The 27,914-nt window shown below is 43.4% G+C and overlaps 1 protein-coding gene across 2 annotated transcripts in view; it reads right to left on the reverse strand.

Moving 5' to 3' along the window:
• The window catches only part of TMEM154 (transmembrane protein 154), a 50,301-nt gene extending 26,000 nt beyond the window's left edge, over positions 1-24,301 (reverse strand). The window contains exons 1-2 of one of the 2 annotated variants that reach the window (XM_033955929.1): positions 24,163-24,301; positions 6,581-6,811 (exon numbers count right to left, since the gene is read on the reverse strand). In XM_033955929.1, the coding sequence (XP_033811820.1) occupies positions 6,581-6,811; positions 24,163-24,223 (292 nt within the window). In that variant the 5' untranslated portion in view covers positions 24,224-24,301. Of the gene's footprint in view, positions 1-6,580; positions 6,830-24,162 lie in introns of both variants that reach the window. The other variant, XM_033947371.1, reaches the window with a different exon arrangement.
• Between the last annotated feature and the right edge of the window lie 3,613 nt (positions 24,302-27,914).

A 27,914-nucleotide genomic window follows, 5' to 3' on the forward strand; every position in this document is an offset into this window, starting at 1 on the left:
CCGACAGTTAATTTCGTGGACAATTAACCATACAAAATTTAATAAAGTGTCACTTAATCACTGATACTTATAAACAAGTCAATCACTTTGACCATTAAACACTAGTCACTTAATGAGCGTCCATTATGGATGCTTACATTTATCAAATATATGATATAACATCAAATAAAATGTCACAATCACTTTTGAATTTCTCCAACATATGACAGCTGGGCAATACTCAGAAAGACTAGAAGATAACCTTTTTTTTTTTTCTCATGTACAAGGGAGTGCTGAAAAGTTCTCAGCCCAACCATCCAACTTCCTAAATTCTGAGCGTTATTTTGCCACTGTAGCTGAAAAGAGTGCTATCTTGTTTCATTAAGTGCCAATTTGCAGAAACAAAATTCTATGTTTTGACATTGTTTCAGATCATTGATTGAACCATATCCATGTCGTTCTCTTCTTGGTTGTGCTGAGACATTTTCAGCCCCCCCTCATAGTGTGAAGAATTCAGTATCTGGGAACCAGAGCTGATACTGTGATGTCACAATGCCTCATTCCACCAATAAGAGCCAACCTCATCAGTGATGTCTCAATAGCTTGATTGTCCTATACTTGGCTCACTTTTATTACATACGAGGGGATGCTGAAAAGTTCTCAGCTCAACCAACCAACTTCCTAAATTCTGAGCGTTATTTTGCCACTGTAGCTGAAAAGAGTGCTATCTTATTTCATTAAGTGCCAATTTGCAGAAACAAAATTCTATGTTTTGACATTGTTTCAGATTATTGATTGAACCATATCCATGTCGTTCTCTTCTTGGTTGGGCTGAGACATTTTCATAGTGTGAAGAGTTCAGTATCTGGTAACCAGAGCTGACACTGTGATGTCATAATGCCTCATTCCACCAATAAGACCCAACCTCATGAGTGGTGTCACAATGGCGAAAGTTACATGGTAATACTTTTAAAACAAATAGGAGAAAATGTTTTTGCACTCAATAAATAATTAAGCTGTGAAGCTCATCACCAGAGGATGTGGTAAAAGCAGTAATGAATCTGTGTTTGAAAAAGATTTGGACAAGTTCTTGGAGGAAAAGTCCATAAAAAGTAGACACAAGAAAACTTTGTGCAGTCAGGGCCTTCAGGAGATTCTCCCAACCTCCTGAAGGCCCTGAGGGTACTGCTCTGAATTTTTTTGGGTTGAGCAGGCAGAAGCTGCTCAACCAATCAAATTCAGATCAGTACTGTAAGGGCCTTCATGGAGCTGCCCTAGAGCCCTGCGCTTTTTTGTTTTGTTTTGTTTGATACAGTTTGATTGGTTGAGCAGGCTGCCTGCTCAACAAATCAAACTACATCAAGCAAAATATAAACAAACCAACCAAAAAAGCAGGGCTGTAGACCTGGAGATTCACTGAATCACACTAAACACTTCACCTCGGGATCAGGGTCAGTTAAACTCAACTACTCTACTCTAAATCAAAACCCCATATGGAAACAGATACCCCCTCTGCAACACTAAAAGGCCTTAATCACACACAAACCACCAATCACACAACATTTAACAGCAGGAAAAGAACAAAAAGAAGTGGAGAAAAAGCCTCAGTTCTGCTTCATCTGGCAAAAAACTCCACTTCTTCAGTGCCATTAGTGATCTGTGAAGAGGAACGAGAGCCCGAGGAGCATGGTGGGTCTGGAAAATGTATATGTGAAGCAGTGAAATCGATACCCATGACGCAGCGAATGAAGCGAAACGGAGGGTTCCCCATTGGGTTCAGTGGCTACAAGGCCCAGGAGGCGAAGTTTTGGACTGAGAAAATCCTGGATGCCAATAGCAGCTAAGTTGTTTTTTTCTATCTGCAAGATCCTGGACCGTAATGCCCTAGTGCTCATTTGTCCGCATTATCACGATTGTGGGCTGTGTGTCCAGCGTGCTGTTTGATATCACTCTGCAGTCTATCGCAGTGCTTTTTTTCTACATTTTGTTGGGTGTGCAGGAGTGTTTATTTTGAAGAAGTGGAGTTTTTTGCCAGATGAAGCAGAACTAGCCAAAATTGTGCTAGAGACCCCCACCTACCTCGACTTCAGAAAACTACTCAAAACTCATTTATTCCATGGACAGAATCCCTAATTCCCTATCTTCCACTTCTCTCAGCCCTTCCACCAACGATCTGAACTCTCCTCTTACTCCTTCTTATTGTTCGCTCCCACCCTGCTAACTCCAATGACTTGTACAGTCCCTTCATGCTTACCTCAACGACTTCGTTGCTTGTAAATCTGATTAATTGTAATCTTGTAAATCTGATTAATTGAGGTGAACCGCCTAGAACTCCCTGGGTATGGCGGTATACAAAAATAAAGTTGTTATTATTATTATTTTCTCCACTTCTTTTTTCTTTTTTGTTCTTTTCCTGCTGTTATATGTTGTGTGATTGGTGATTTGTGTGTGATTAAGGCCTTTTAGTGTTGCAGAGGGGGTATCTGTTTCCATATGGGGTTTTGATTTAGAGTAGAGTAGTTGATTCACTGAATCCCCTGAAATCCCTGACTGCACGCCACTAAAGAAAAGTCACTACTTTTTCCTGGAACCACGGCAACAAGAGGGTATCCGTGGAAAATCAGGGGTGGGAAACTGCACGGTGACACCAGGAAATTATTTTTCACTGAAAGGGTGGTTGATCACTGAAATAGCCTTCCACTTCAGATGACTGAGGCCACCAGCGTGCCTGATTTTAAGGCCAAATGGGATCGTCACGTGGGATCTATTCACAGAGAAAGGTAGGGGAGGGTCATTAGGGTGGGCAGACTAGATGGGCCGTGGCCCTTATCTGCCGTCTATGTTTCTGTTAGTTTGGAATCTTGCTACTTTGGGGGATTTTGCCAAGTACTTGTGGCCTGGATTGGAAGCAGGATGCAGTCTGACTCACTATGGCTATGCTTATGTTCATATAGAACTAAAAACTGCTGTTTTTGTGTCCCATTTTTCGTTTCATTAGCTATAGCCCTGTGTGCCAATATGGATTAAATGTCTGGGTGTTTGATTATTTCTACAGGTAATAAGTGACATGTTATTACATTTTGCGTGATTAATTATCCAAATAATTAACTGTCAGTGATGAAGTGTCATGGAATTAATTGTCCTTTCCATAGAACACTTCTTTCTAGTTTAACTTGGAGCAATTTCATTTCATTTTAAAGCACATTTATTTTCTGCTACAGCCCTTCTAAACTCAGGGTGGACTAAATAGTCCCATTCTATTTTCACAATTCAACAGACAGATCACTAATCATTTTACTTCAACTCTAGATAAACTACTCAGAGTAAAGCTTGGGCATTTGAAAGTATGCCACTTCTCGTTTGCTTCCAAAGAAAAGATCATCTTACTTACTTACTTACTTACATTTATATGTCCTCTCTAAAACTCCTCCATCTATCCCCCCTTGAAACAATTTACACCTATGCTGATGACATCCTTGTCCTTCTCGAGACCGACTCGAACCTCATTAATCTCACAGAGAACATATCCTCTTGTATCTCGAACCTCCAATCTTGGGCCCACACCGTCCAAATGAAATTGAATGAATCCAAGACAAAACTACTTTGACTTGGCCCAAAATTAGTTCAGCTACCCACCTCAATCCCACTGTCCTCTGGCTCCACTCTGCAGCTCGAATTCTCCAGCAAGGTCCTGGGCGTCATCATTGATTCTACATTGTCCTTCAATGACCACCTCAACTCCCTGGTAAAAAAAATGCTATTTCAGCCTACACATGTTGAGGAAAGTAAGATCCTGTTTCCATCAAAAACATTTTGTCGTTCTCGCCCAATCCATCATCCTCTCCAGACTGGACTATTGCAATTCTATCTTCATAAGCCTAACGAAGAAAAACCTTCACAGACTCCAACGGATTCAAAATGCCGCGGCCAAGCTTATCTTTGCAAAAAGTAAATTCGATCGCATCTCACCGCTCCTTTTCAAGCTTCACTGGCTTCCGATAATTTCCAAAGTCCACTTCAAATGCATCTGCCTAACTTTCAAGATCCTCCACGGCATCCTTCCTCCATTAATTCCTCTTTCTTGGAACTTCTCAAATCTTAATACCACCAGACTTACCCAAAAATCGAAATTATCCTTCCCCTCATTAAAAGGCATTTCAACATCTGAAAACCTGGCTTTTCTCAAAAATCTAACACTCCCTCCTCATCTGACATCCTAGCCCTCTAACATTCTTCTTTCCTCCGATCTTCATCTAGCCCTTCCTTGGAGTTCCTTTCTCACCACAATTCCTGTAAACCGTGCCGAGCTCCACGACTATGGAGATGGTGCGGTATACAAACCTAAGGTTTAGTTTAGTTTTCTAGCATATGCTCCTCACCCCCTCTCACAGTACAATTCACTTATCTTTGAGTACCGGTATTTATTTGATGTATTTATATATCGTCCATCAAGGTTATCTAAGTGGGTTATAATCAGATAACCTAGCATTTTCCTTCTCTGTCCCAGTGGGCTCACAATCTAACATACCTGGGGCAATGGGGGATTGAGTGACTTGCCCAGAGTCCCAAAGAGGCAGCACAGGATTTGAACCCACAACCTCAGGGTGTTGAGGCTCTGGCTCTAACCAGTAGGCCTCTCCCAAGATTACGCAATGGAAGGGTCTCTCGTTCATACAGTTCCATTTTTACAGACGTTGTGACGATTCAAATTTTTCTCTATGGCAGAATCAAGTTCTTTTCCACTCCCACTTTACGTAAGAGAGGAAAAGAACTTGGAAAAGTTTAAGAGCAAACGTAAAAGTTTTCTTTTTAAAGATGCATTCAATATTTAATTGATTTGCCTACTGCTCTTCTGTTTATTTTTAAACCTTCAATTCAGTTTTGTCTTTCCCTTCCTGTTGTGCTTAACCTCTAATTGTTGACTCCTATATTACTTAGATTGTATTTCTTTCCTTGCCTTACCTATTGTTTCATTGTGTTCGTAAATGAGGTTTTTTTTATTATGTTCTGCAAACTTAGTCCCTTGTTAGTTATGCGTATGTTTATTTTATGTATATTTTAACTATGTATTTTGCTGATCTGTACATCGCTTAGAATTTGGAATAGGCGATTAATCAAATTGTAAATAAACTTGAAACTTGATATTGCACAATGAAATGAAAGGACCTATATACTGGGAGATTTATGCAAAATCCATTCCCTTCTAGGAATATATTAGTGGGGATAGTAAAATACCAATAAAAATGTCATGTAATGGGATGGAGTTTTTCATCCCTTCTTTTCTGCCACTTAAGCAGAAGGCCTGGGATTTAGGAGAGGAGAAGGGTTTGGGGGTCCTGAATACCAACCTATCGAAGAACGAAGGAAAATAGAGACTTAATACCCTTTCTTCCCCATTCATGCGACAACTGGAGCTCTAATGCTGGAGAGTCTTTGGGGTAAAGCCCTGAGGTCACTCAAATACTTCCCAAATATCCATATTGGCATTTTAAACGCAACCAGATCAATATTTAAAATCACTATCAAGCACTAAGCCTCATTCTCCACTGTATATAATCTGAAGTCATGGCTCCGTTGCACTCCAAACACCACCAAGTCATGATTATACAGTAATTTGTAATATCTTATTACCCCATGGCTCATGCTGAAAAGCAATCTACGGTCTGTAAAACTGCACTGGCAATTTACATTGCATACAGCCTCCTTTTTCATAGTTAAATAGTTCAATACTTTAGCTCCACTCCCAGAAAGTGCTGAAGCAGTAAGACATGGTGGAACTCTGTATGCTTGACAGGGAAATATAGGGCTGCAATTATGGAGCAGGGAGGCAAGAAGGCTAAATTTCATAGGATATGGTTACCCATACAAGAATATGTGGATAATAACGGATGAGTGTATGTTGAAAGAATGAATGTGTGGATGTTGATGGGTGATTCGCTCTCTGTATAAGGGACATGGGTTGTTTCATGTGATTTCTCAAATATCCTATTCTATGGATGTGATTGTACTTGTGAACATATATTTACTAAGCATATATTCTCTCCTGTTTGGATTTGTTATTGTGCACTTCTCCCTCCAAATTCACGGGTTTAGAACTCCCAACTTCGGTTATTCGCGCGTTTCTAAACCCTGACCCACCCCTGCCTCCCGGACCTCTCCACACTGTACCTGGTGGCCTAGCAGTAAAGCGAGGCAGGAGTGATCTTCCTACGCGCCTGTCCCATGCAGAGCCGTCAACAAAAAATGACTGCCGTGAGTTCCAGCTGTAGTCTTGAGAGACCACGGGAACTCATGGCAGCCATTTTAGTTGATGGCTCTGCACAGGGCAGGCGCGTAGGAAGATTACTACTACCCTGTTTCACCGCTAGACCACCAGGCAAGGTGTGGAGAGGTCCAGGAGGCACAAGGGAAGCGGGGGTTGGTCAGTCAGCCCTAAAAGTTATTTGCGATTTTTCCATATTCGCAGGCCGGCTCTGCTCCTAACCCCCGCAAATAAGGAGAATGAAGTGTATATTTAAAAATTTTTAATTAAATTTTGGAACTGAAAAAAAAATAAAAGACTTGTCAATGGAACAGTGCCAACCCCAGCCAGAAACCTTACCTTTTTCTTTAGGTCTTTCTCTTCTGTAATGGTTTACAAGGCAAATGATGATTAGGATAAGTAGTACCAATGCCACCAGTACAGGAACACCAATCATTAAGGCCAACTGTATGACTGTGAAGTCCTGGTTGGCTAAGCTTGTGTCATCATCGCTACTGTCATAATTTGGTTCCCCTTTGGTGCTGAACAGCCCTTCAGTCGGTAGGATTCCCTCTCCAGAAGATTCATCTTCTAAAAAGAACAACCTAGCTGTAACAACAGGATGACTTTTTTCAATATTAACGAAACAAATTAACCACCGACGCAAGACTAAGAGTAGAGAGTGGAAAATTCTTGGGCACCTGATCTATAGAAGTGGAGGAGGAAAGAGAACAAACAATCACAAGAAACATTGAGTTCATGAGAAGGAATAACCTGGAGTAGATGATTAAATGATGGCGCTTCACTTCGTTCATCCTCATTTGTCCTTCAGCCACACTCGTATGACTTAAAAACAATACCAATTTTATATTGCATTCATATCATCTGAGTATAGATCTTGCATATATTGAATGAGGGGAAGACATCTTATAGTGGAACTCAGCAAGTTAAATTACACTGGTTAACAGTTCTATTAATGCTAAGAAATGCAAGGTCAAGCATTTGGGTTGCAAAAATCCAAGGGAATGGTACAGATTAGGGAGTGAAGAGCTTATGTGCACAACAGAAGATCAGGACTTGGGTGTTATTGTATGTGATGATCTTATGGTGGCCAAACAGGTTGAAAAGGTGATGGCAAAAGCTAGAAGGTTGCTAGGGTGCATAGGAAGAGGTACAGCCAGACTTTGGTGAGACCTCATTTAGAATATTGTGTACAATTCTGGAGGCCACACCTTCAAAAAAATATAAAAAGGATGGAGTTGGTCCAGAGGAAGGCTACTAAAATGGTGCCTGGTCTTCATCATAAGACGTATGGGGACAGATTTAAAGATTTCAATCGGTATACTTTGGAGGAAAGGCGGGAGAGGGAAGATATGATAGAGATGTTTAAATACCTACGTGTTGTAAATGCGCATGAGTCATGTCTCTTTCATTTGAAAGGAAGTTTCAAGTTTATTTATAATTTGATATACCGATCATCACAAGTATCTGGTCGGTTTACAATAATAAAAAGTAAGAGATTATTTAAAATGTTAAAATATATATATATATATAAAAAGCATAGGATGAAGTTAAGAGGTGATAGGCTCCAGAATAATCTAAAGAAACACTTTTTTGCAGAAAGAGTGGTAGATGCATGGAACAGTATCCCGGAAGAGGTGGTGGAGACAGAGACTGTGTCTGAATTCCAAAGAGCCTGGGATAGGCACGTGGGATTAGAGAATGACACGGGGGGGAGGGGGGGAATTATCACCATTCCCACCTCGTCCCTGTGAGCTCAGTCCCCGTCCCTGACCCGTCCTAGCGAGCTCAATCCCCATCTTTGCCCCGTCCCCGCCAGCTCAGTCCCCGTCTCTGCCCTGTCCCCACCCTGCAAACTGTCAGATTCCATCCGCACAAGCCTCGAATAGTTATGATTTTATACTGAACTTATTTTATTAAAGTATAAAAAGAGACAATATTCTGTACAATTGTCATTTTATAAACACAAATAATACAGAGCAAGGATCAACAAAACCCTTGTCTCCCCTCCCTTTTACAAATATCCCCTCCACTATTGTGAAAACTGAACAAACCAAATTACTACAGAATGCTACATAGCAAAATCAAGCTAACATAATATTATGATGATATCTGCTGAGAGGTACATAAAAAGTAGAGGACACACAATTTTCTCATTAGGCTCTCTTATCTTTAGCAACAATAATTCTTCTCTATTTCTCACTGTTGCTTTCTTTTTACCCATGCTTATTGCCCTGATCGAATATCCTTTCTCTTGGAAATGTCTCGTCATGTCTCTTGCTTGAGTCCTACAAAAGACTTCCTTAGAGCACAGTTTTCTACTCCTTAAGAACTGACTATAAGGGCATTTTGATAGGTGGGAAAATTGGGGAGGAGCAGGGAGAAGGGGAATTGGGAGCCCCCTCCTTAATTTCTGCTCTGGGTTCCAGCATGCCTAACACCGGCTTGGTACCATCTCTGGTCTAGCTCAAGAGCAAAATAGATCAAATCTGGGTCTATTTTATAACAAAATTTCTCAATTTAAGCCACTTTTCTGGAACACTGATTTTGCCCTTTCCCAAAATCTTTAATAGTATTCACCAGTATCAAAACATAAACATCCAATTTACTCACAGTCTTGGAGAGGGGAGATTCCAAACTTCCGATTACTTGCCACAAAACTTCCATAATTACATTTCAGGTTTTCTTAACCCAGCTTGATCCAGTGTAAATATACCTTGGACTTGCTGAGAAATGACAGCTCTCACAACCAAGGGACTCTACACACCTGATCTTGGTGTGGATGATAGTGTACTGTGAGGTCAGATGCCAATTCCTCAAGGAGCTTCAGGGTTGCAGTGGAACAGCTCATGCTTCAGGGCTCAAAGACACCCCACTCTTGCTCTGTTCCTCTTCCACTCATACAGGAGCAACTCTAAGCACTTCAAGGATTGGTTAAACCAAAGAGGTAGACTGCATGGGAGTAGAGAGGATAACCACCCATTGTGCCTTCCTTTTCACCATAACTGGGTCTCAAATTTGTTCAATCTCTCTCAATGTGTACAGAGCAAAATGCTCACACCATCACCTCTGACACCAATTTTACTCCCATTGACAGTCTTTTTTTCTTTGTAGATCTCATGGATAAACGTGTTTCCTCCTGATTCTCAGGGCCAGGATCTCCTGTTGTTTCACTCCTTCCTCCTTAGAGATAAGAGTGGGCTGGCTCTCAATTTCAGCTTACATCTTCAGCAACTCTGGCACCACTCACCACTTTTTCACTCCTTGTTGCACTATGGTTTGGCTATTAGGAAACAACAAGGCAAACAGTCTACCAAAGAATCCAATCTGGAGATAAGTTATGCTTATTCAAAGTGCTCCCAGCAACAAAGACCAATCAATTAATTTCACCAAACAAGGCTGCTTCAGGGCAAGTAACTATAACAATAAAACACTATGGGGCTCATAATCGAAAGAGAAAAACATCCAAAAACTGGCCTAAGTCAGCACTTGGATGAACGTTTCCCAAATATATCCAAGTGCCGATAATAAAAACAGGTTTGGGAGTTGGGCGGGACGTGGGCTGGCTTAGACTTAGTCGTACAGCATATATAACCGAAAGTTATACAGCCCAGGATCGACGGAACTTGGACGTTGTGACTTAGACCATATAAAACATGGTCTAAGTCACAAAAAACCACCTAAAGTCACCAGAAAAGCACTGCAAACACATAAAACAGACCCCCCCACACACTACCCCAGTGATCACCGACCCAACCCCCACCCCCATAAAAATATTAATCACACATTTAAAATTCAGCCTCCAGACCATCATCACCTGACCAGCTGGCATAGGAAAGCCTAGTCGTCCAGCATAGAGGCGGCTTAAGTCGTCTTGGGGAGGGTGGGGGGGTTAGGGACCTATAGAGAGGAGGACCCATGCTCATAAGCCCCTGTAAACACTGCACTCCCCTATACACCCCCAAAACCCTTTTTTACTGGCATATAAATGGCTCCTGCAGACATAAGGGCTATTGGGATGGTAGATAAGTGGGTCTAGGGGATTCTGGAGGTGGTTTGGGGGGCTCACCATGACGTATAAGGGAGCTGTAGTGAGGACAAGACATGGCATCCTTTTTGTGAAGTTCACAGCAGTGCCCTGTAAGATACCCCACTATTTAGGTGGCATTTCTAGGTGTTCAGTCCATCATAAGAACATAAGCAATGCCTCTGCTGGGTCAGACCTGAGGTCCATCTTGTCCAGCAGTCCGCTCAAGCGGCGGCCCAACAGGTCCAGGACCTGAGCAGTAATCCTCTATTTATACCCTTCTAGTCCCCTTTCCAGCAGGAAAATGTCCAATCCTCTCTTAAATCCCAGTACTGTATTCTGCCCTATAACGTCCTCTGGAAGCGCATTCCAAGTGTCCACCACACGTTGGGTAAAGAAGAACTTCCTGGCATTTGTATTGAATCTGTCCCCTTTCAACTTTTCCGAATGGCCTCTTGTTCTTTTATTTTTTGAAAGTTTGAAGAATCTGTCCCTCTCTACTCTCTCTATGCCCCTCATGATCTTATAAGTCTCTATCATATCCCCTCTAAGTCTCCTCTTCTCCAGGGAAAAGAGACCCAGTTTCTCCAATCTCTCAGCGTATGAAAGGTTTTCCATCCCTTTTATCAGACGTGTCGCTCTTCTCTGAGTAACTCTCTCGAGTAACGCCATATCCTTCTTAAGGTATGGCGACCAAAACTGGACACAGTATTCCAGGTGTGGGCGCACCATCGCCCGATACAGCGGCAGGATAACTTCTTTCGTCCTGACTGTAATACCCTTCTTGATTATACCTAGCATTCTATTTGCTCTCTTAGCGGCCGCTGCACACTGTGCCGTCAGCTTCATTGACCTATCCACCATTATCCCCAAGTCCCTCTCTTGGGTACTCTCATTCAATAACATCCCTCCCATCGTATAGTTGTACCTCGGGTTTCTGCTTCCCACATGCAATACTTTACATTTCTCAACGTTGAACTTCATTTGCCATTTTGTCGCCCATTCTCCTAGTTTGTTCAAGTCCCTTTGCAATTCCTCACAGTCCTCTTTAGTCCGAGCTCCCCTAAATAGTTTGGTGTCATCTGCAAATTTTATTATCTCACACTTCGTCCCTGTTTCTAGATCATTTATGAATATATTAAATAACAGCGGCCCGAGCACCGAGCCCTGCGGAACACCACTTGTGACCCTCCTCCAGTCAGAGTAGTGTCCCTTCAACCCTACCCTTTGTTTCCTACCTGCCAACCAGTTTCTGATCCATCTATGTACGTCTCCGTCCACCCCATGGTTCTTCAGTTTCCGGAGTAATCGTTCATGAGGCACCTTGTCAAAGGCTTTTTGGAAATCAAGGTATATGATGTCTATGGGGTCACCTCTGTCCATCACTTTGCAGACCTCTCCCACATCCACAGGGCTTGTTCTAGGCATTTTTGACTTATAAAATATAGTATAAAGATGGACTATTTAGTGACTTGGACAATCAGATCAGCAGGACGTATACAGTACTCCCTGATATTCATGGGGGTTCCGTTCCAGGAACCCCGCGAATCTCAAAAAAATGCGAATACGGGTTTTCCATGGGGGAGTCTGAAGAGGGCAGCAGGAGAGCAGCCGGAGTGCCACGAGTGCAGGAAATCACTCGTGGTATGCTCCGACCTCCTCTTACTGCACTAAGTCAGGCCTTATCAAATCAGGAGCTCCCTCTCCCGCTGCCCTCTCCTTATCAGTGGTTCACGGTCGTAAAATACCGTGAATGACTGGGACCGTGAACCACCGACCATGAACGACTGGGGGAACACTGTACTTAGACGATTTTCGAAACCAAAAAAATTTTGGATGTATTTTTCGAAAATGTGTCCTAGGCTGTTTTTTTACTTTGGCGACTTGTGACATAGATGAAAACGGACTTAGACATCCCTTTCGATTATGCCCCTCCACATATATATATATTTATAGATAGATAGATAGATAGACAGATAGCATAAACATTAACTTAAAAAGAAAACCACACATATTAAAAGTCAAAGAAAGATGGCTTACCTTGCTGGTATCATAAACTGTTTCTACCAGCAATAAAAACCAGCTGGTGTGAATGCACAGCTCACTCCAATATAAAAAATCTATTAAACAATTGAGAGATTTATCAGTAAAAGCAAAAACCTCAAAAATAATGGATAAAATTGCATCACATGAATTAAAAAAGTTTACCAAACACCAAATAGTCACTGACAGACAAACTTGTGTTTGTAACCAAGCTTAAATGGTGGAAGCTTGGCATAATGAGTAATAATTATTTAAAAACTTAAAATAATAAAAAGTGATTTCAGCCCTTAAAAACAGGATGGAAAACCAATAAAAAAATAAATAAAAAGAGGATCAAAAAGTATAAATATCCTCTAAGAAGTGAGTTAACGAGATGTGTATGTTAGAAGCATCACAAAATAGCCCTGTCAAAAGTTTAAAAATTACATTCAATAAAATGGATCCTTAGATGTTCAGGATTCCATTACCACCTAAAATGCTGTAAAGATGACCTTAAAAAGCCACAAAGAAACTTTAAAAATGATTAAAAACATAGTGGCATGCATAGATCTTGAAAAATTAAGAGTGCCATTTTAGATGACTTTTAGTTTGGGTTCAGTCAAAACATTCCACCGAGCTCCTTGTCCTCTCCGTGCTTGATACCATATGTAAAGGGTTAGATCATGGAGTATCATATTTCATGGTATTTCTGAATGTGTCTGCGGCTTTTAACACTATTAATCATCAAATTTTGGTAGCAAGATTACGGACCATGGGTATTTCAGGCACGGTGTTGGATTGGTTTGGGTCATTTGAGGGGAATAGATCATTCTGTGTTGAAGTGAAAGAGAAGAAATCTGACTGGGCATCTTTGTCCTCTGGGGATCTGCCCTGTCAGCAGTTTTGTTTAATATCTACTTGCCCCGCTGTGTAAGGCGTTGCATAAGTTGGGTGTTAGGTTTCATCTTTACGCTGACGACATTCAATTTCTCATTCCTTGGGAAAAATTGCAGGATGAAGCTCTATCACACCTGAACGACTGCTTTTGTATCATTCAGGAATGGATGTCTCAAAATCAATTAAAGTTGAACGTTGCTAAAACCGAAGTTCTATACATTGGTCATGGAAAGAACTTGGTATCTTGCCCATCTGAGATTTTACTTCAAGTGAGGCTGTCTCAGTGCGATGGCAGTGCAGGTATCTGGGCGGGGGTTGATTCAGCTTTGTCCTGTAAAGCCCAAATTAAGCCAGTGATATCCGGTGTGTTTTTCAAGCTGCATTTGCTATGGAGACTGCGTGACTATCTTTCAGATGATAATTTTCAAACAGTCATCACGATGATGATAACACCTTTGATTGACTATTGTAATTCTATTTATCCAGGACTGCCTACATGTGTCTTGCGGGCACGGCAGCTGTCACAGAATACTGCTTCACACCTTATTGTTCATGCTTCAAAATTCGATCACATTACACCGATACTTTGAGAGCTATATTGGCTGCCGATAGGCATGCGGGTCGAATTTAAGGTCCTGTGTGTGATGTTTAAGAAGCTTCAGTGCATAATTGTCCGTTGAGTGTCCACTCTCTGTTACAGCGGCATTGCCCTTTGCGTGAGCTACGGTCTTCAGATAGTTTAAGTTTAGAAGTTCCGTCATTAACGACTGTGAAGCTTTCTGGGAACCGCAAGCCCAGGTTATCTGTGCAGGGCCCGGTGTTGTGGAACACCTTACCTGGCAGAGCATTCCAGAGTCTTGCACCTCCCACCGATAACATTGCTACACAAATTCTGGAATGAAAGATTACCATCCTCCGCCCTAAGCATACTTTCATATTATTTTCCGACCTCAAGCTCCTCCTTGGCTAATAAGATTTCAGTGCAGGAGATGCATGATTCAAAATTTTGATGTATTATTGACAAGACTTTGAAATGCACTCTTTGCTCCACTGGTAACCAGTGCAACTATTTCAAAACCGGCGTTATACGGTATGAGACATTCTGGGGATGCCTGTAATCAGTCTTACTGCAGAGTTAATCAACATCTGCAGAGCTCTCATTTTCACTTTAATAATAATAGTAATAATAACAACAACTTTATTTTTATATACCGCCATACCATTCTTATATACCATTCTTATATACCTAGGAGTTCTTTAGAAACTCCTAGGTATAGTGCGTTACCATAATCAACCCTACGCAAAATCAACACCTGCACAACTCTGTGAAAGTCATAAGCTGGTAACATTGGTTTCAATCTACAGTACTCCCCCGAAATTCGCGGGGGTTCTGTTCCAGGAACCCCCGCGAATCTTGAAAAACCGCGAATATGGTTTTTCATGGGGGAGACTGGAGAGGGCAGCGGGAGAGGCAGGAGAGAGCATCCGGAGCGCCGGAGAGTGAAGAAAATCACTCGCTGTATGCTCCGACCGCCTCTTCCTGCACTAAAGTCAGGCCTTACCAATCAGGAGCTGCGTGTCAAAGCAGCTCCTGATTGGTATGGCCTGACTTTAGTGCAGGAAGAGGCAGTCGGAGCATACAGGGACTGATTTCCTTCACTTACCGGCACTCCAGCTGCTCTCTCCTGCCTCTCCAGCTGTCCTCTCATAGTTGGCGGCTCATGGTCGAAAAATAGAAACATAGAAAGTGATGGCAGAAAAGGGCCAAGGCCCATCAAGTCTGCCCACTCTATTGACCCTCCCTCCTAGCTACCCTTTGAGATATTGAGCTCTGATGACCCATCCCCTTATCTCTACCCTCCTAGAGATCCGACCTGGGCATCCCATCTGTTTTTAAAATCTGCCACGCTGCTGGCCTCGATCACCTGCACTGGAAGCTCATTCTAATTGTCAACCACTCTTTCGGTGAAGAAATACTTCCTGGTGTCGCCATGAAACTTCTTGCCCCTGATTTTTAGCGGATGCCCTCTTGTGGTCGAGGGTCCCCAAAGAGAGAACATATCATCTGCCACCTCGATACAACCAGTGATATACTTAAATGTCTCAATCATGTCTCCCCTCTCCCTACGTTCTTCGAGAGAGTATAGTCGCAATTTGTTTAGCCTTTCTCCGTACGGGAGATCCTTGAGCCCGGAGACCATCCTGGTGGCCATTCGCTGAACCGACTCAACTCTCAGCACATCTTTACGGTAATGTGGTCTCCAGAATTGCACGCAGTACTCCAGGTGAGGCCTCACCATGGTTCTGTATAGTGGCATTAGGACGTCGGGCTTCCGACTTACAAAGCTCCTGCGGATACAACCCAGCATTTGCCTAGCCTTGGATGAAGCCTTCTCCACTTGATTGGCAGTTTTCATGTCTTCACTAATGATCACCCCTAAATCGCGTTCTGCTGCAGTCCTAGCCAGGGTTTCTCCATTTAATGTGTACGTTCTGCATGGATTATTGTTGCCAAGGTGCATGAGCTTGCATTTTTTAGCGTTGAAGCTTAGCTGCCAGATCGAAGACCAATGTTCCAATAAAAGCAGGTCCTGCGTCATACAATCAGGCAATTTGCTGTTGTTGTTGCTTACAATGTTACAGAGTTTGGCATCATCGGCGAATAACGTTATTTTTCCTTGAAGCCCTTGAGTCAGGTCTCCTATGAATATGTTGAAGAGGATTGGGCCCAAGACTGAGCCCTGCGGCACACCTCTGGTCACCTCCGACGTTTTAGAGAGGGTACCATTAACCACCACCCTCTGAAGTCTACCACTCAGCCAATCGCTGACCCATGCTATTGGTGTTTCACCTAATCCCAACGATTTCATCTTATTCAACAACCTGCGGTGGGGGACACTATCAAAAGCTTTACTGAAGTCCAAGTACACGACGTCCAGGGACTCTCCCAAATCCAGTTTTCTTGTTACCCAGTCAAAGAAGCTGATAAGATTGGATTGGCATGACCTACCCTTGGTGAATCCATGTTGGTGGGGATCGCATAGATTCTCCTCGTCCAGAATCGTGTCCAATTTTCATTTGATTAGTTTTTCCATGAGTTTACTCACTATCAATGTGAGACTCACCAGTCTGTAATTCGCAGCTTCTGCTCTGCAACCCTTTTTGTGCAGAGGAACGACATTAGCTGATTTCCAGTCCAAGGGGACTCTACCCGCACTCAGGGACAGATTGAAAAGTGTGGCTAACGGTTCCTCTAGGACGTCACACAGCTCTCTGAGTACTCTGGGGTGTAGATTGTCCAGTCCCATGGCTTTGTTCACCTCGAGTCTTGATAGTTCCTCGTAGACGTCACCAGGTGCAAACTCGAAATTTTGAAACGGGTCTTCCGAACATTGCTTTGCCTGTAACTGTGGGCCAGACCCCGGTGCCTCATGGGTGAAGACCGAGCAGAAGCATTTATTTAGTAGTTCAGCTTTATCTGAATCCGATTCTGCATAATTCCCGTCTGGTTTCCTAAGACGTACTATCCCATCAGTGTTTCTTTTTCTGTCACTAATGTACCTGAAGAAGGATTTGTCCCCCTTCTTGATGTTTTTTGCTAGGTTTACTTCAACTCGGTGCTTGGCCTCTCTGACTGCCGCTTTGACAGCTGCAGATTTGGCCATGTATTCTATTTTAGCCTCCCTTGCTCTGAATGTTTGTAGGAGATGAATGCTCGTTTCTTACCTTTAACGAGGTCCGAGATCTCTGTGGTGAGCCATTGGGGTCTATTGTTTCTTCGCCTTTTGCTTATCGATTTTATGTAGCGGTTTGTTGCTACGTGTAGGGTACATTTCAAGGCTGACCACATAGCCTCCACATTGTCAGTCACAGCTTGGTTTTGCAGTGCCTGATGGACGAAATCTCCCATGCGTTTGAAGTTAGTGCCTCGAAAGTTAAGTATTTTTTTTGTCGTGCTTGATCTAGTGAAACCTTTTCTGAGGTTGAACCATACCATGTTGTGGTCGCTGGAGGCCAGTTTATCGCCTACCGAGACCTCCGAGACGCTGTCTCTGTTGGTGAGTACCAGGTCCAGTATCGCCTGGGCCCTGGTAGGCTTTAATACCAATTGCTTGAGTTGTACTCCCTTTATGGAGGATATTAGCCTTTTGCTGCCGCTGGTTGTTGCCGAGAGCATGTTCCAATCTGCATCGGGCATGTTGAAGTCCCCTAGCAGTACAGTGTCCCCCCCTTAAGGTGATATTCTCTATGTCTTTGATTAATTCTATGTCTTTGATTTCCAGTTGTCTTGGAGGTCTATATATTACACCGAGATACAGACATTTTTCGTTGCCTTTTGCTAGGTTTACCCAGAGGGATTCCCCGGTGTACTTGACATCTGTGATTCTCGTAGTTTTGATGTCTTCTTTAGTGTATAGTGCTACCCCTCCCCCTAACTTGCCCTCTCGGTCTTGACGAAGTAAGTTGTAACCCGGTATAGCCATATCCCACCCATGAGAGTCCGTGAACCAAGTCTCTGAAATTGCCACCACATCTAGACAGCATTCATTATTTCAGTCTCCAGTTCTAGAATTTTATTGCCTAAACTGTGTGCATTAACATACATAGCCCTCCATACCTTGCTGGGACCTTGTGTGGAGTTTCCCATCTGAGATAGTGAGGTTCCTGGAGAATTGTTAGCAATGTGGGTACTTACCTCGGACTCAGAACTGGAGCTGCGACTCACCTCCACAGGATAGTTACCTACTGCACCAGTACCCTCCCCCAACTTACCTAGTTTAAAGCCCTACGAAGCAGGCGGGCCAGTCGGTGTCCGAATACATTCTTACCCCTGTTGGTTAGATGGAGTCCGTCTGGTCCCTGAAGTCCCTGCAGTGCCTCTCCATGGTTCAGGAATCCGAAGTTCATCTACCTGCACCATCCGTGTAGCCACTCGTTGGTCCTCTGGCTACGTTCATCCCTGGCTCTTCCCTTACCCCTAACTGGGAGGATCGATGAGAAGACCACCTGTGCACCCGTCCGTCTTAGCTTCTCACCCAGGGCTCCAAAGCCTCTAGGTATATTCTCCGGGGTGTTCCTGGCAGTGTCGTTCGTTCCTACGTGGATGAGAAGCATGGGGAAGTGGTCCTGGGGCTTGAGTACTGCGAATGACCGAGACCGCCAACCGCAAATGACTGGGGAAACACTGTATAAAACATTTTCAACTGCATATACCCCACCTTGATTGTTTTCATTATTTGTTTTTTTTTGGGGGGGGGTTGTTTTATATTATTTATAACCCATTTTTCCCAAAGTGACTCACAATGTAAACATACATAATAAAAGTACATAAAATACATGTAAAAACACTCACAAGATAAGCGACCTGCGCTTACACCAAAACAGATGCCTTAACGCCCATACTTCATATAGCAAAATAAATTTCTCTTCAATAACTTTTTAAAGCCATCAAGATTACATTGCATTTATTTTATAAAATTAATAAAAACATTTGAACTAAACAAACAAAAAAAAGATTATATTGCTTTCTGATATACAAGGGTAGAAGATTCCATTCCTGGGGTCCCCTACAGGAAAACATCGTCACACATGAAGAATTCACCCCCTCTTTTACAAAGCCGCACAGCAACATCCCCGAAGCCCATACCGCGTGGCTTTGTAGAAGAGGGGGTCAGTCTCAATTCCTTTATAGATGGCACAGACAAATCACCATCATGGACAGAGCGCAATTTTGATAAAGGGACATAAGCCTGAATAGGACCCACCAAACTTGCAGGAGCCAAACCATTCAAACACAAGTTTACCATCACAAGCAGCCTGAAATATAAACGATCTTCTAACTTCAACCATAGTATTCTGTGACATGCTCCGTCCTTTCCAAATGGAAAATTTGCTTTTCCTTGGTCAAGCAGCAGTCCAGACACACCCCTAACACATTTATCTCCTTTTTAACTCCAAACACTCCCCCATCACAGTGACATTTTCTAACTCAAAACTATCCCATCGGTTCTTCACAATCATCACCTCTGTTTTGTTCACATTTAATTTCAAGTTATGTTCATCCATCCATCCATCTCATAATCCTTTCCACATATTCTTGTAAACACTGCTCAACACCCATTATTCCATTGGATGTCTTCGTCTGCATCATCTCCTCTGACTTTCCTACACACACACACACACTATAAAACTCATACATATTTGTTTAGAGGAAGGTCATCAGCTACTTTTCAAACTGAAATTCCCAGTCCTCTATGAGCTACAGGTTTCAAACTGAGACTCTGAAAGAAAAGTCTCTCTTCTCTCTGACAGACATGCATTTCATACATGTGTAGAGACCCTAGTTTTTTGCTATATTGTGATCCTGCAGTGACCTCTAGTGGTTCTGCAGGAGTACTGAAGATTGATTTTCCTGATAGTTCACCTAACATTTTGACGAAAAGAGGAATTCAACAATTTATTTCTATAGTACTATCAGGCACATGCAGCAATGTACATTGTACATACAAGAGATGGTGCTGGGGTTATTTGGGGTGCTGATTCTGAAAATTACATTGGATAGACCTCATCAGCTCTAGTTTCTTAGATATGGTTAAATTTATTAATTTTTTACCATTATTTAAAAGATCTCTTCAGTAGAGCCAAACATGAACATTGGGCAAAAAAAGATTGGCCTCAGAGGGAATATATAAGAACATAAGAATAGTCTTACTGGGTCAGATCAATGGTCTATCAAGCCCAGTAGCCCGTTCTCATGTTGGCCAATCCAGGTCACTAGTATCTGGCAAAAACCCAAAGAGTGACAACATTCCATGCTACCAATCCAGGACAACAAGTGGCTTCCCTCATGTCTTTCTCAATAACAGACTATGGACGTTTCCTCCAGAAAATTGTCCATATCTTTCTGAAAACCAACTACGATATCTGCTCTTACCACAACCTCTAGCAATGCGTTTCAGAGCTTAACTATTCTCTGAGTAAAAAAATATTTCCTTCTATATGTTTTAAAAGTATTTTTGACAGAGTGAAAAATCGATCCACTTGTACCCGTTCTACTCCACTTAGGATTTTGTAGACTTCAATTATATCTCCCCCTCAGCTATCTCTTTTCCAAGCTGAAGAGTCCTAATCTTTTTAGTGTTTCCTCATATGAGAGGAGTCCCATCCCCTTTATCATCTTGGTCGTTATTCTTTGAACCTTTTCTAGTGCCGTTATATCTTTCTTGTATTTAAGGAGACTAGAATTGATCGCAATACGCCAGGTGAGGTTGCGCCATGGAGCGATACAGAAGCATTATAACATTCTTAGTCTTGCTAACCATCCCTTTTTTAAATAATTCCTAGCATCTTGTTTGCGGTGGGGCGATTTGAAACGGGCTGTACATGCAAGAAACCCCTCAATCATCTCACAGCTGAAAGAATTCTGCATTGAGGAATGGGTCAAACTTTCCTCAGACCGATGTCAGAGACTGGTAGATGGCTACAAGAAGCGTCTCACTGCTGTTATTTCAGGTAAAGGGGGTAACACGAGCTATTAGGGTGTAAGGTAGTGTTTTGCAAACTTTCTTGCTGGTGGCACACTAAATCCAGAAGGCACCTGGAAGTGCGCGGAGGCCCATCTAGCCGTGACCCGCTTCGGTGGAGGGATCCGGGACTTGCAGGGAGAGAAGGAGAGATGCCGGCCAGAAGGAGAGTCGTCTGACTTCCTACAGGACGTGTGTTTTGCTGCGAGAGGCACGTCCTGTAGGCAGTCAGTCAGTGTGGATGACTCTCCTCCTCACCAGTGTGTCGTGGCACACCTGAAATCTCCGGAGGCACACAGTTTGCGATACACTGGTGGAGGGTGTCCTAATCTATTTCTCAGTTAGAATACACATTTTGGTAGATATCTTTTATTTCATGAGTAAATCAAGGAAAATTTTTGTTGTTTACCAGCAATTACATCACTTTCTTTTCCAGAGATAAATAAGAAAAAAAAAAAAGATTTGACATCGATATGTGAACATTTTTTAAGAATGAACTGAATATTTCAGGGGGTGTCAGACCAGAGCCAGTGGCTTGTGATGAAAACGCTGTCCTCCTCTCAGCCTCCCTTCCCCCCCCCCCCACTATGCGCGTGTGGGGCTTGTCTTGTACCTCTTTCGTTTTCCTAGCGCAAGCAGCCGTACAAACTTGCTGCCCCCGTCGGCATCGGCTCTCTTCGACGTCACTTCCAGGCCCCACGCCTAAGAAGTAATGGCGGAGGGAGAGCCAACGTCGACGCGGGCAGCAAATTTATGATGCCACTCATGCAGGGAAAATTAAAGAGGTACGGGGAAAGGGAAGGGGTGCAAGCATGCGGCCGGCGGGATAGAGATGAGGGTGGGGGAGGGGCGTCACTCACCCTCGCTACGCCACTGCCTACGCCTACCAAGCTGGGCGCCGTTTATAGAATCAAGTCCCGAGAGCTTTTTTATAAAGGGCACTTGACACAGAGTGACTTTACTGGATGTAATTTCTTTTTTTTTTTTAATTTTTATTAGTTTCAAAAAAGAAACACAAAGTGCAATAGAGCATATGAACAAATGATACAATAATCAGCACTTATATATAACAAATAATAATATAATTACATATCTTCCCCCCCCCCAATGTAATTTCAGTATACATCTTTCCAGCACCTAACTTTCTTCACCGTTTACTGAATCCAGCCCTATTTGCCAAGCTGATATACAAGCACTACTGGGAAAAGTATGGCGGCCACAGGTGGGAAATGGATAGATTCACTAACCTGCCTTTGCGTGCCTGATCCGTGGCCAATCCATGGCAGGCCGACCAATTCACGAAGGGAGAATATTCAAATGGGGGCGATCGGAGGCACGCCCCCTTCCGACTACACGGATCGCCGTGTAGCGATCCCGACGCTTGCGTAGACCATCTACTTTGCCTGTAGATAGTCTGCGCATGCGTTTGCTGTCCATTTTTGCTGGGGGGGGGGGTTAAAACTTTTTTTTTACTGGCCATCGACTCTCCTGCTTTCCCAGGGAAGGGCGATCCCCGGAGGCGGCAGCCTCTTCCCCTTCACCGACTCGACAAAAGCGAGCATAATTATTGACTCTCCTGCTCTCTGCCGCCCGTCCCCGCAGTGCGGCCCTGCTTTAAACCCGCAGGTTAAAACCACGGGCTCGCACTGCGGGGAAGGGCGGCAGAGAGCAGGAGAGTCGGGGCGGCAAGAGCAAGATAAGGGCTAGCCTCCGGTGCTGTTCTGGGAAGGAGAGGCGGCAGAGAGCAGGGTGCTTTTGATGGGGCAGAGAGCAGTTTTTTTACACAAGCGACTGGTCCTCACCAGTCGCTTGTGTTTTGATCAGCCAGCCAGTCAGTGTGTCAGGAAAAGTGTAGTGAATCGCGTCCTTCCTCATTTGCACGCCATTTCCCCTCATTTGCATGCACGGATCGGTACACAAGTTAGTGAATCGGGTCAGAAGGGTTGCAAAGGGCTCGCAAACCCATCGGTACACGATCGCTTTGCTTAGTGAATCTAGCCCTGTGTTCAGTGCTTCCTTCAGCCTCAGATCCAGGCCACTGAGGGCCTGATGCCCATTAACTATATGGTATTTATCAGTTAGCCAGCAAGAAAGGTTGGGGAGAGAGGACAATTGCCCTGGGCCCCATGCTGCTTGAAGATAAAGGAGACAAAACCTGCTTCGTGGGCTTTGAAGATCCCTTCCCCAAGTTGTTTCCTTGGAACCCAGCGTGTCTATGTAAGAAAAACCCTTCACGATTTGCATATTTAATTGAAAAGCAAATACTGCATACTTTTAACTAGAGTATGTCACATTAAGGGCAGGATTCACTAAAGTCCCGCAATCTATCCTATTCGTGTCCTATCCGTTTCCGAGGCATTGTAGCCGATCGATTCAGTAAAGCTTGTCCATGCAAATGATCCCATCGTAAACACGCTGCTATTAGCGCTGAAACATCGATCAACACGCGTGCGTACTGTATCCTTGTTGGTTTTGAAGCTCATAACGCATGCGCTAGCTCTATCGGACTTCACTGCGTAGAAATGTAGCCACCAAGCGCCGTCCATTTCACTCCGGAAAAGTACTGTTAAGTTGCTAGATGGCACAACAGTTAACAGCTGTTGAATGCGCTGGGATCAGGCGCTGTTATATACAGCCTACGAATCTCATGCACATGCACGCGACAATCTAGCTGGGGGAGGGATAGCTGGCCCTTAAAAGTTATATTTGATTTAGGATTTTTTGTTGTTGTTGTTATTTGGCATTGATATTTGAAATGTACAATGCGCAAGGAGATCACGGGGTTAGTCCGCGATTTTCTCGCCATGCGCATTACAAATCTGAGATTCACTCCCGTTCTCGCTATGCGCATTCCAAAAAAATAAAAAAGATATTTCTAACACTTAAGTACATGAAAGTTTACATATATTTAAAAGTTTAGATACATTTTTGATTTTTGTAGGGGAAGATATATATTTTTAATGGGGTTCTTAACATGCACGCGTCAGTTGCTAGGCAGAAATAGCCGGCGAGGATGTAAACGGCTGGTCCTCAGCAGTCGTAACTTTTTGGGACAGGAAAGGCCAGTCGTTTTGGACGAAATGGTTTCATGAATCAACGCGTTAAGAAATTTACATGCCTTTTTACTCATTGCATGCGCAGATCGGATGGGGTCTGGAGGAAGGTTAGTGAATCGAGCTGAAGTCGGAAAGTGAGCGCAAACCGAGCGGTACACGATCGGTTTTCTTAGTGAATCTAGCCCTATGAGTCCATTTATAGACTGAAAAATAGCTTTATCTGTATCTAGTCTTTCAAAGAAAGAATGAAAAAAAGCAGATGTTCACAGTAAAATACCAGAGACAGCCAACACCTAATTTCCTTTACTTTACAGGTAGGATTCTCAGGATTTTATCCTACTACAGAGTTCAGTAGCCTCAGGCACACAAAACATGAAAAGGTCTGATCTCACTTACCATAGGGAAACCCTGCAGCAAGCCAAAGGATAAGAGAGAGTGCGAAGCTGGATTTCTGCATGTCACGGAGAACCTGCCCCAGTCTTATGCATCCTGATTCACTCGTTGCATTTTCTATCCCACTTCCATAAACCTGAGCATTTCCTGCTTCCTGTTCATTCATCTGAGCTAATTTTCTTAAGCAGAAGTATTTGATTCTTTTTTTAGGAAGTGATGTAACATGGCATGGGCTTGTTCTAAGAGCAAGGATTGCAGCAACAAAAATAAAAGGTGACTCTTCAAACATCTGCTTAACTGCAACAGCTGTAAAGTCAGCCTCTGTCAACTTCAGAAGACTCTGCAGCGTCCTTTATAGACCTCACACTGCTAGAAAAACAAACTTCAGTTATACTGTATTAACATTTAGGATGCATAAAGCTCACATGGCATTGTAGTTGTATATTGCAGGTTTCTTGCCTTATATTATACACATAATCCCTGCCATACCTGCCCTCCCAACTATCACCCCATCTCCCTCCTCCCCTTCTTATCCAAGCTACTCAAATGTGCTATTTACCACTGTTGCCTTGACTTCTTGTCAACCCCAACTGTTCTTGACCCACTCCAATTAGACTTTCACCCCTACACTTCATGGAAACCACCCTTGCTAAAGTCTCCAACAACCTGTCCCTGGCCAGATCCAAAGGCCTCTATTCTATCCTCATCCTTCCCAATCTGTACGCTGCTTTCGACACTGTAGACCAGAACCTTCTCGATAAGCTGTCTTCACTTGGATTTCAGGGCTCTGTTTTTTCTTGGTTCTATTCTCTGTCAAACATCACCTTTAGTGTATACAGTGGTGGATCCTCCTCCACTCCTATCCCGCTGGGTCAATCAGGGTTTCCCAGGGCTCTCTCTCCTAGTTCCCTTTCTCTTTTCTATCTATACTCATTCCCTTGGGGCTCTGATCTCTTCCCATGGTTTTCAATATCACCTTATGCTGATGACTCCCAGATCTTCCTCTCCACACCAGAAATCTCTGCAGGTATCCAGGCCCATGTCTCAGTCTGCCTGTCCATTGCTTCCTGGATGCCCCATTGCTACCTAAAGCTGAATATGGCCACGACTGAGCTACTAGTCCTTCTGCCTATACCCACCTCTCCTCTTCCCCCACTCTATATTTCAGTGGATGGCGTTCTCATCCCTCTCCCCTGTACAAATCAAGCAGACCGCCATAACCTGTTGCTTCTTTCTCTATAACATCACCAAAATTCAACCCTTCCTCTCGGAGCACACCACCAAAACCCTTATCACCTCTTGCTTTGACTACTGCAACCTGCTTCTCATAGGTCTTCCTCGTAACCACCTCTCTCCCCTTCAATCCATCCAAAAATTCTGCTGCTTGACTTATATTCCACCAGAGTCACCGTACCCATATCACCTCTCTCCCAAATCTCTCCGTTGGCTCCCCATCCATTGCTGCATACAATTCAAACTCCTCTTACTTACAAATGCATTCACTCTGCAGCACCTCAGTATCTCTCCTCTCTTATATTATAATAATAATATAACAGCTTATATACCGCAATACCGTGAAGTTCTATGCGGTTTACAAAAGATTAAGCAAAGGTACAAATTGACTGACTTCAAGAGGGGAAGAAGAAAGAGAAGTAATTAGACAGGAAATTCATTGTTGAGGAGAAAAGTGATCAAAAGGACAGTAGGTCGCTATTGAGGGGAAAGAGATAAGTGGATCAGTTGTCAAGATGTTTTAGGAACAGGTGTGTTTTTAGATGTTTCCTAAATTCCTCATAAGTAGAGGGCGAAAGTAATTGTTCTAGGTCTTTACCCCATGATGCTGCTTGGTGTGAGAGAAGGAATTCATGGTGTTTTTTCAGTTTGCAACCTCTCACTGGGGGGGAACGAAGTTGGAATGTGAACTTCTCTTGTGTCTGTTGGTTGAGAAGGAGAAAAGGTCAGTAATGTATTTGGGGGCAAGTCCGTGTAATGCTTTAAAGCAGAAACAGGCAAATTTGAACTTTACGCGTGCCTTCATCAGCAGCCAATGTAGCTGTCGGTAGTAGGGGGTCACGTGGTCAAATTTTTTTAGTCCAAAGATTAGTCTGACTGCCGCATTCTGCAACAGTTATCTCTCCCTATACTCCTCCCCCAGAACTCCGTTTATCAAGTAAGTCTCTCCTATCAGTACCCTTCTCCACTAATGCCAACTCAAGACTCTGTTCCTTCTCTCTTGCTGTACCTGAATCACAATGTCAAGTTCCGTCCCTGGCTATATTCAAATCCAGGCTCAAGACCTACTTCTTTGAGGTTGCTTTCAACTCCTATCCCCTACTCACAGTAAGGCATTCATGCCTGATGAACTCTGCAATCCCCTTCGTTTATCGTTTATGTTTGTCTGTTAAGTAGATTGTAAGCTCTTCTGAAAAGGGACCTGTTTTAAATGTTCTGATATACAGCTTCTGCCGCACTAGAACAGCAATTAGCATAGCTGGATTTATTTTTAAAAAAAAGGTTTGAACAAGTTTCTGGAGGAAAATTCCATAGTCTGCTATTGAGACAGACATACTCCTCCTCACTTTTAAAACAAAAAACTCTAACCAACCGGCATTCATAGATAAACTTTTGATTCCTTACTCATCATCAAGGGCCCTCCAATCAAATAATCAAAATTTACTCTCTATACCGTCAAAACGGGAATTGTTTTACGATACTACTTGCAAATCCATCTTTTCAGTTACCGCCCCCTCTCTGTGGAATGCCTTCCACTAGACATTCGATTAGAGAATTCACTCTGAAAATTTAAAACCAAACTTAAAACTTTCCTCTTTAAAAATGCTTTTACTCTTTAGCATCAGCCTCTGCCTCTTAATTCCATGATTCATGTGTAGCTTTGAAACATCTAATACTTCTTTTGAAGTGATTCCCCTCCTAATGTCTTTACCACTCCCCACTTACTGTCCTTTTTTTAATTTTACTTCAATGTATTTTAAACAACCTCTACCTCCCCTACTTTCCTTTCGTTTCATGTATGTTAATCTGAATTTGTCTAGTATCCTATATAATAAAACGCTAGACGCGCATGCGCACTTCTGCCTGCGTGCTTCTGTGATCCGTAGGTCCGTGGCAGGCAGGAGAGCAGATGCGCGGTTAGGGCCCATACTGGAGCGCTGTGGCCGACCCAGGATCGTGGGAGGATGCGCCGCGCAAAGTGCTGCACACGTACTAGAGGGGGATGGACATACCGGTTCTGCACATACCGGCACAAACCTCCCTCCAGCGTTGGCAGCCGCAGCACGCTAAACAGGCTGCTTCGGGCTTTCTCCTGAGTCCCTCTGCCGCGTCACTGATGATGTCAATGACATGACAGAGGGACTCAATGGCAGAAGAAAGCCGCGAAGCAGCCTGTTTAGCGTGCTGCGGCTGCCAACGCTGGAGGGAGGTTTGATATTAAAGTCATCTTGCTGGGAGGGTCGCAGAGTCAGCGGGGGTTGGGCTGGGAGGGGAGAGAAGAGTCTGCCTCGGGTGCTTCAGGCAGCAGCAACGTTTACAATTCGCTGCTGTTGCTGGCTTCAGGCCTTCCTCTCTGGCCGGTCCTGCCTACTTCCTGTTTTCATGAAGACAGGACCGGCCAGAGAGAAAGACCTGAAGCCAGCAACAGCAATGAATTGTGTTTACTGCTGCTGACCAATGAAGTAGTTAAATGAGGAAAGGGAGCAGAGGGGGAGAGAATGGCTTGGAGGGAAGGAGGAAGG

Source organism: Geotrypetes seraphini, chromosome 1 (genome assembly GCF_902459505.1).
Source record: "Geotrypetes seraphini chromosome 1, aGeoSer1.1, whole genome shotgun sequence".
NCBI classification, from domain to species: domain Eukaryota; kingdom Metazoa; phylum Chordata; class Amphibia; order Gymnophiona; family Dermophiidae; genus Geotrypetes; species Geotrypetes seraphini.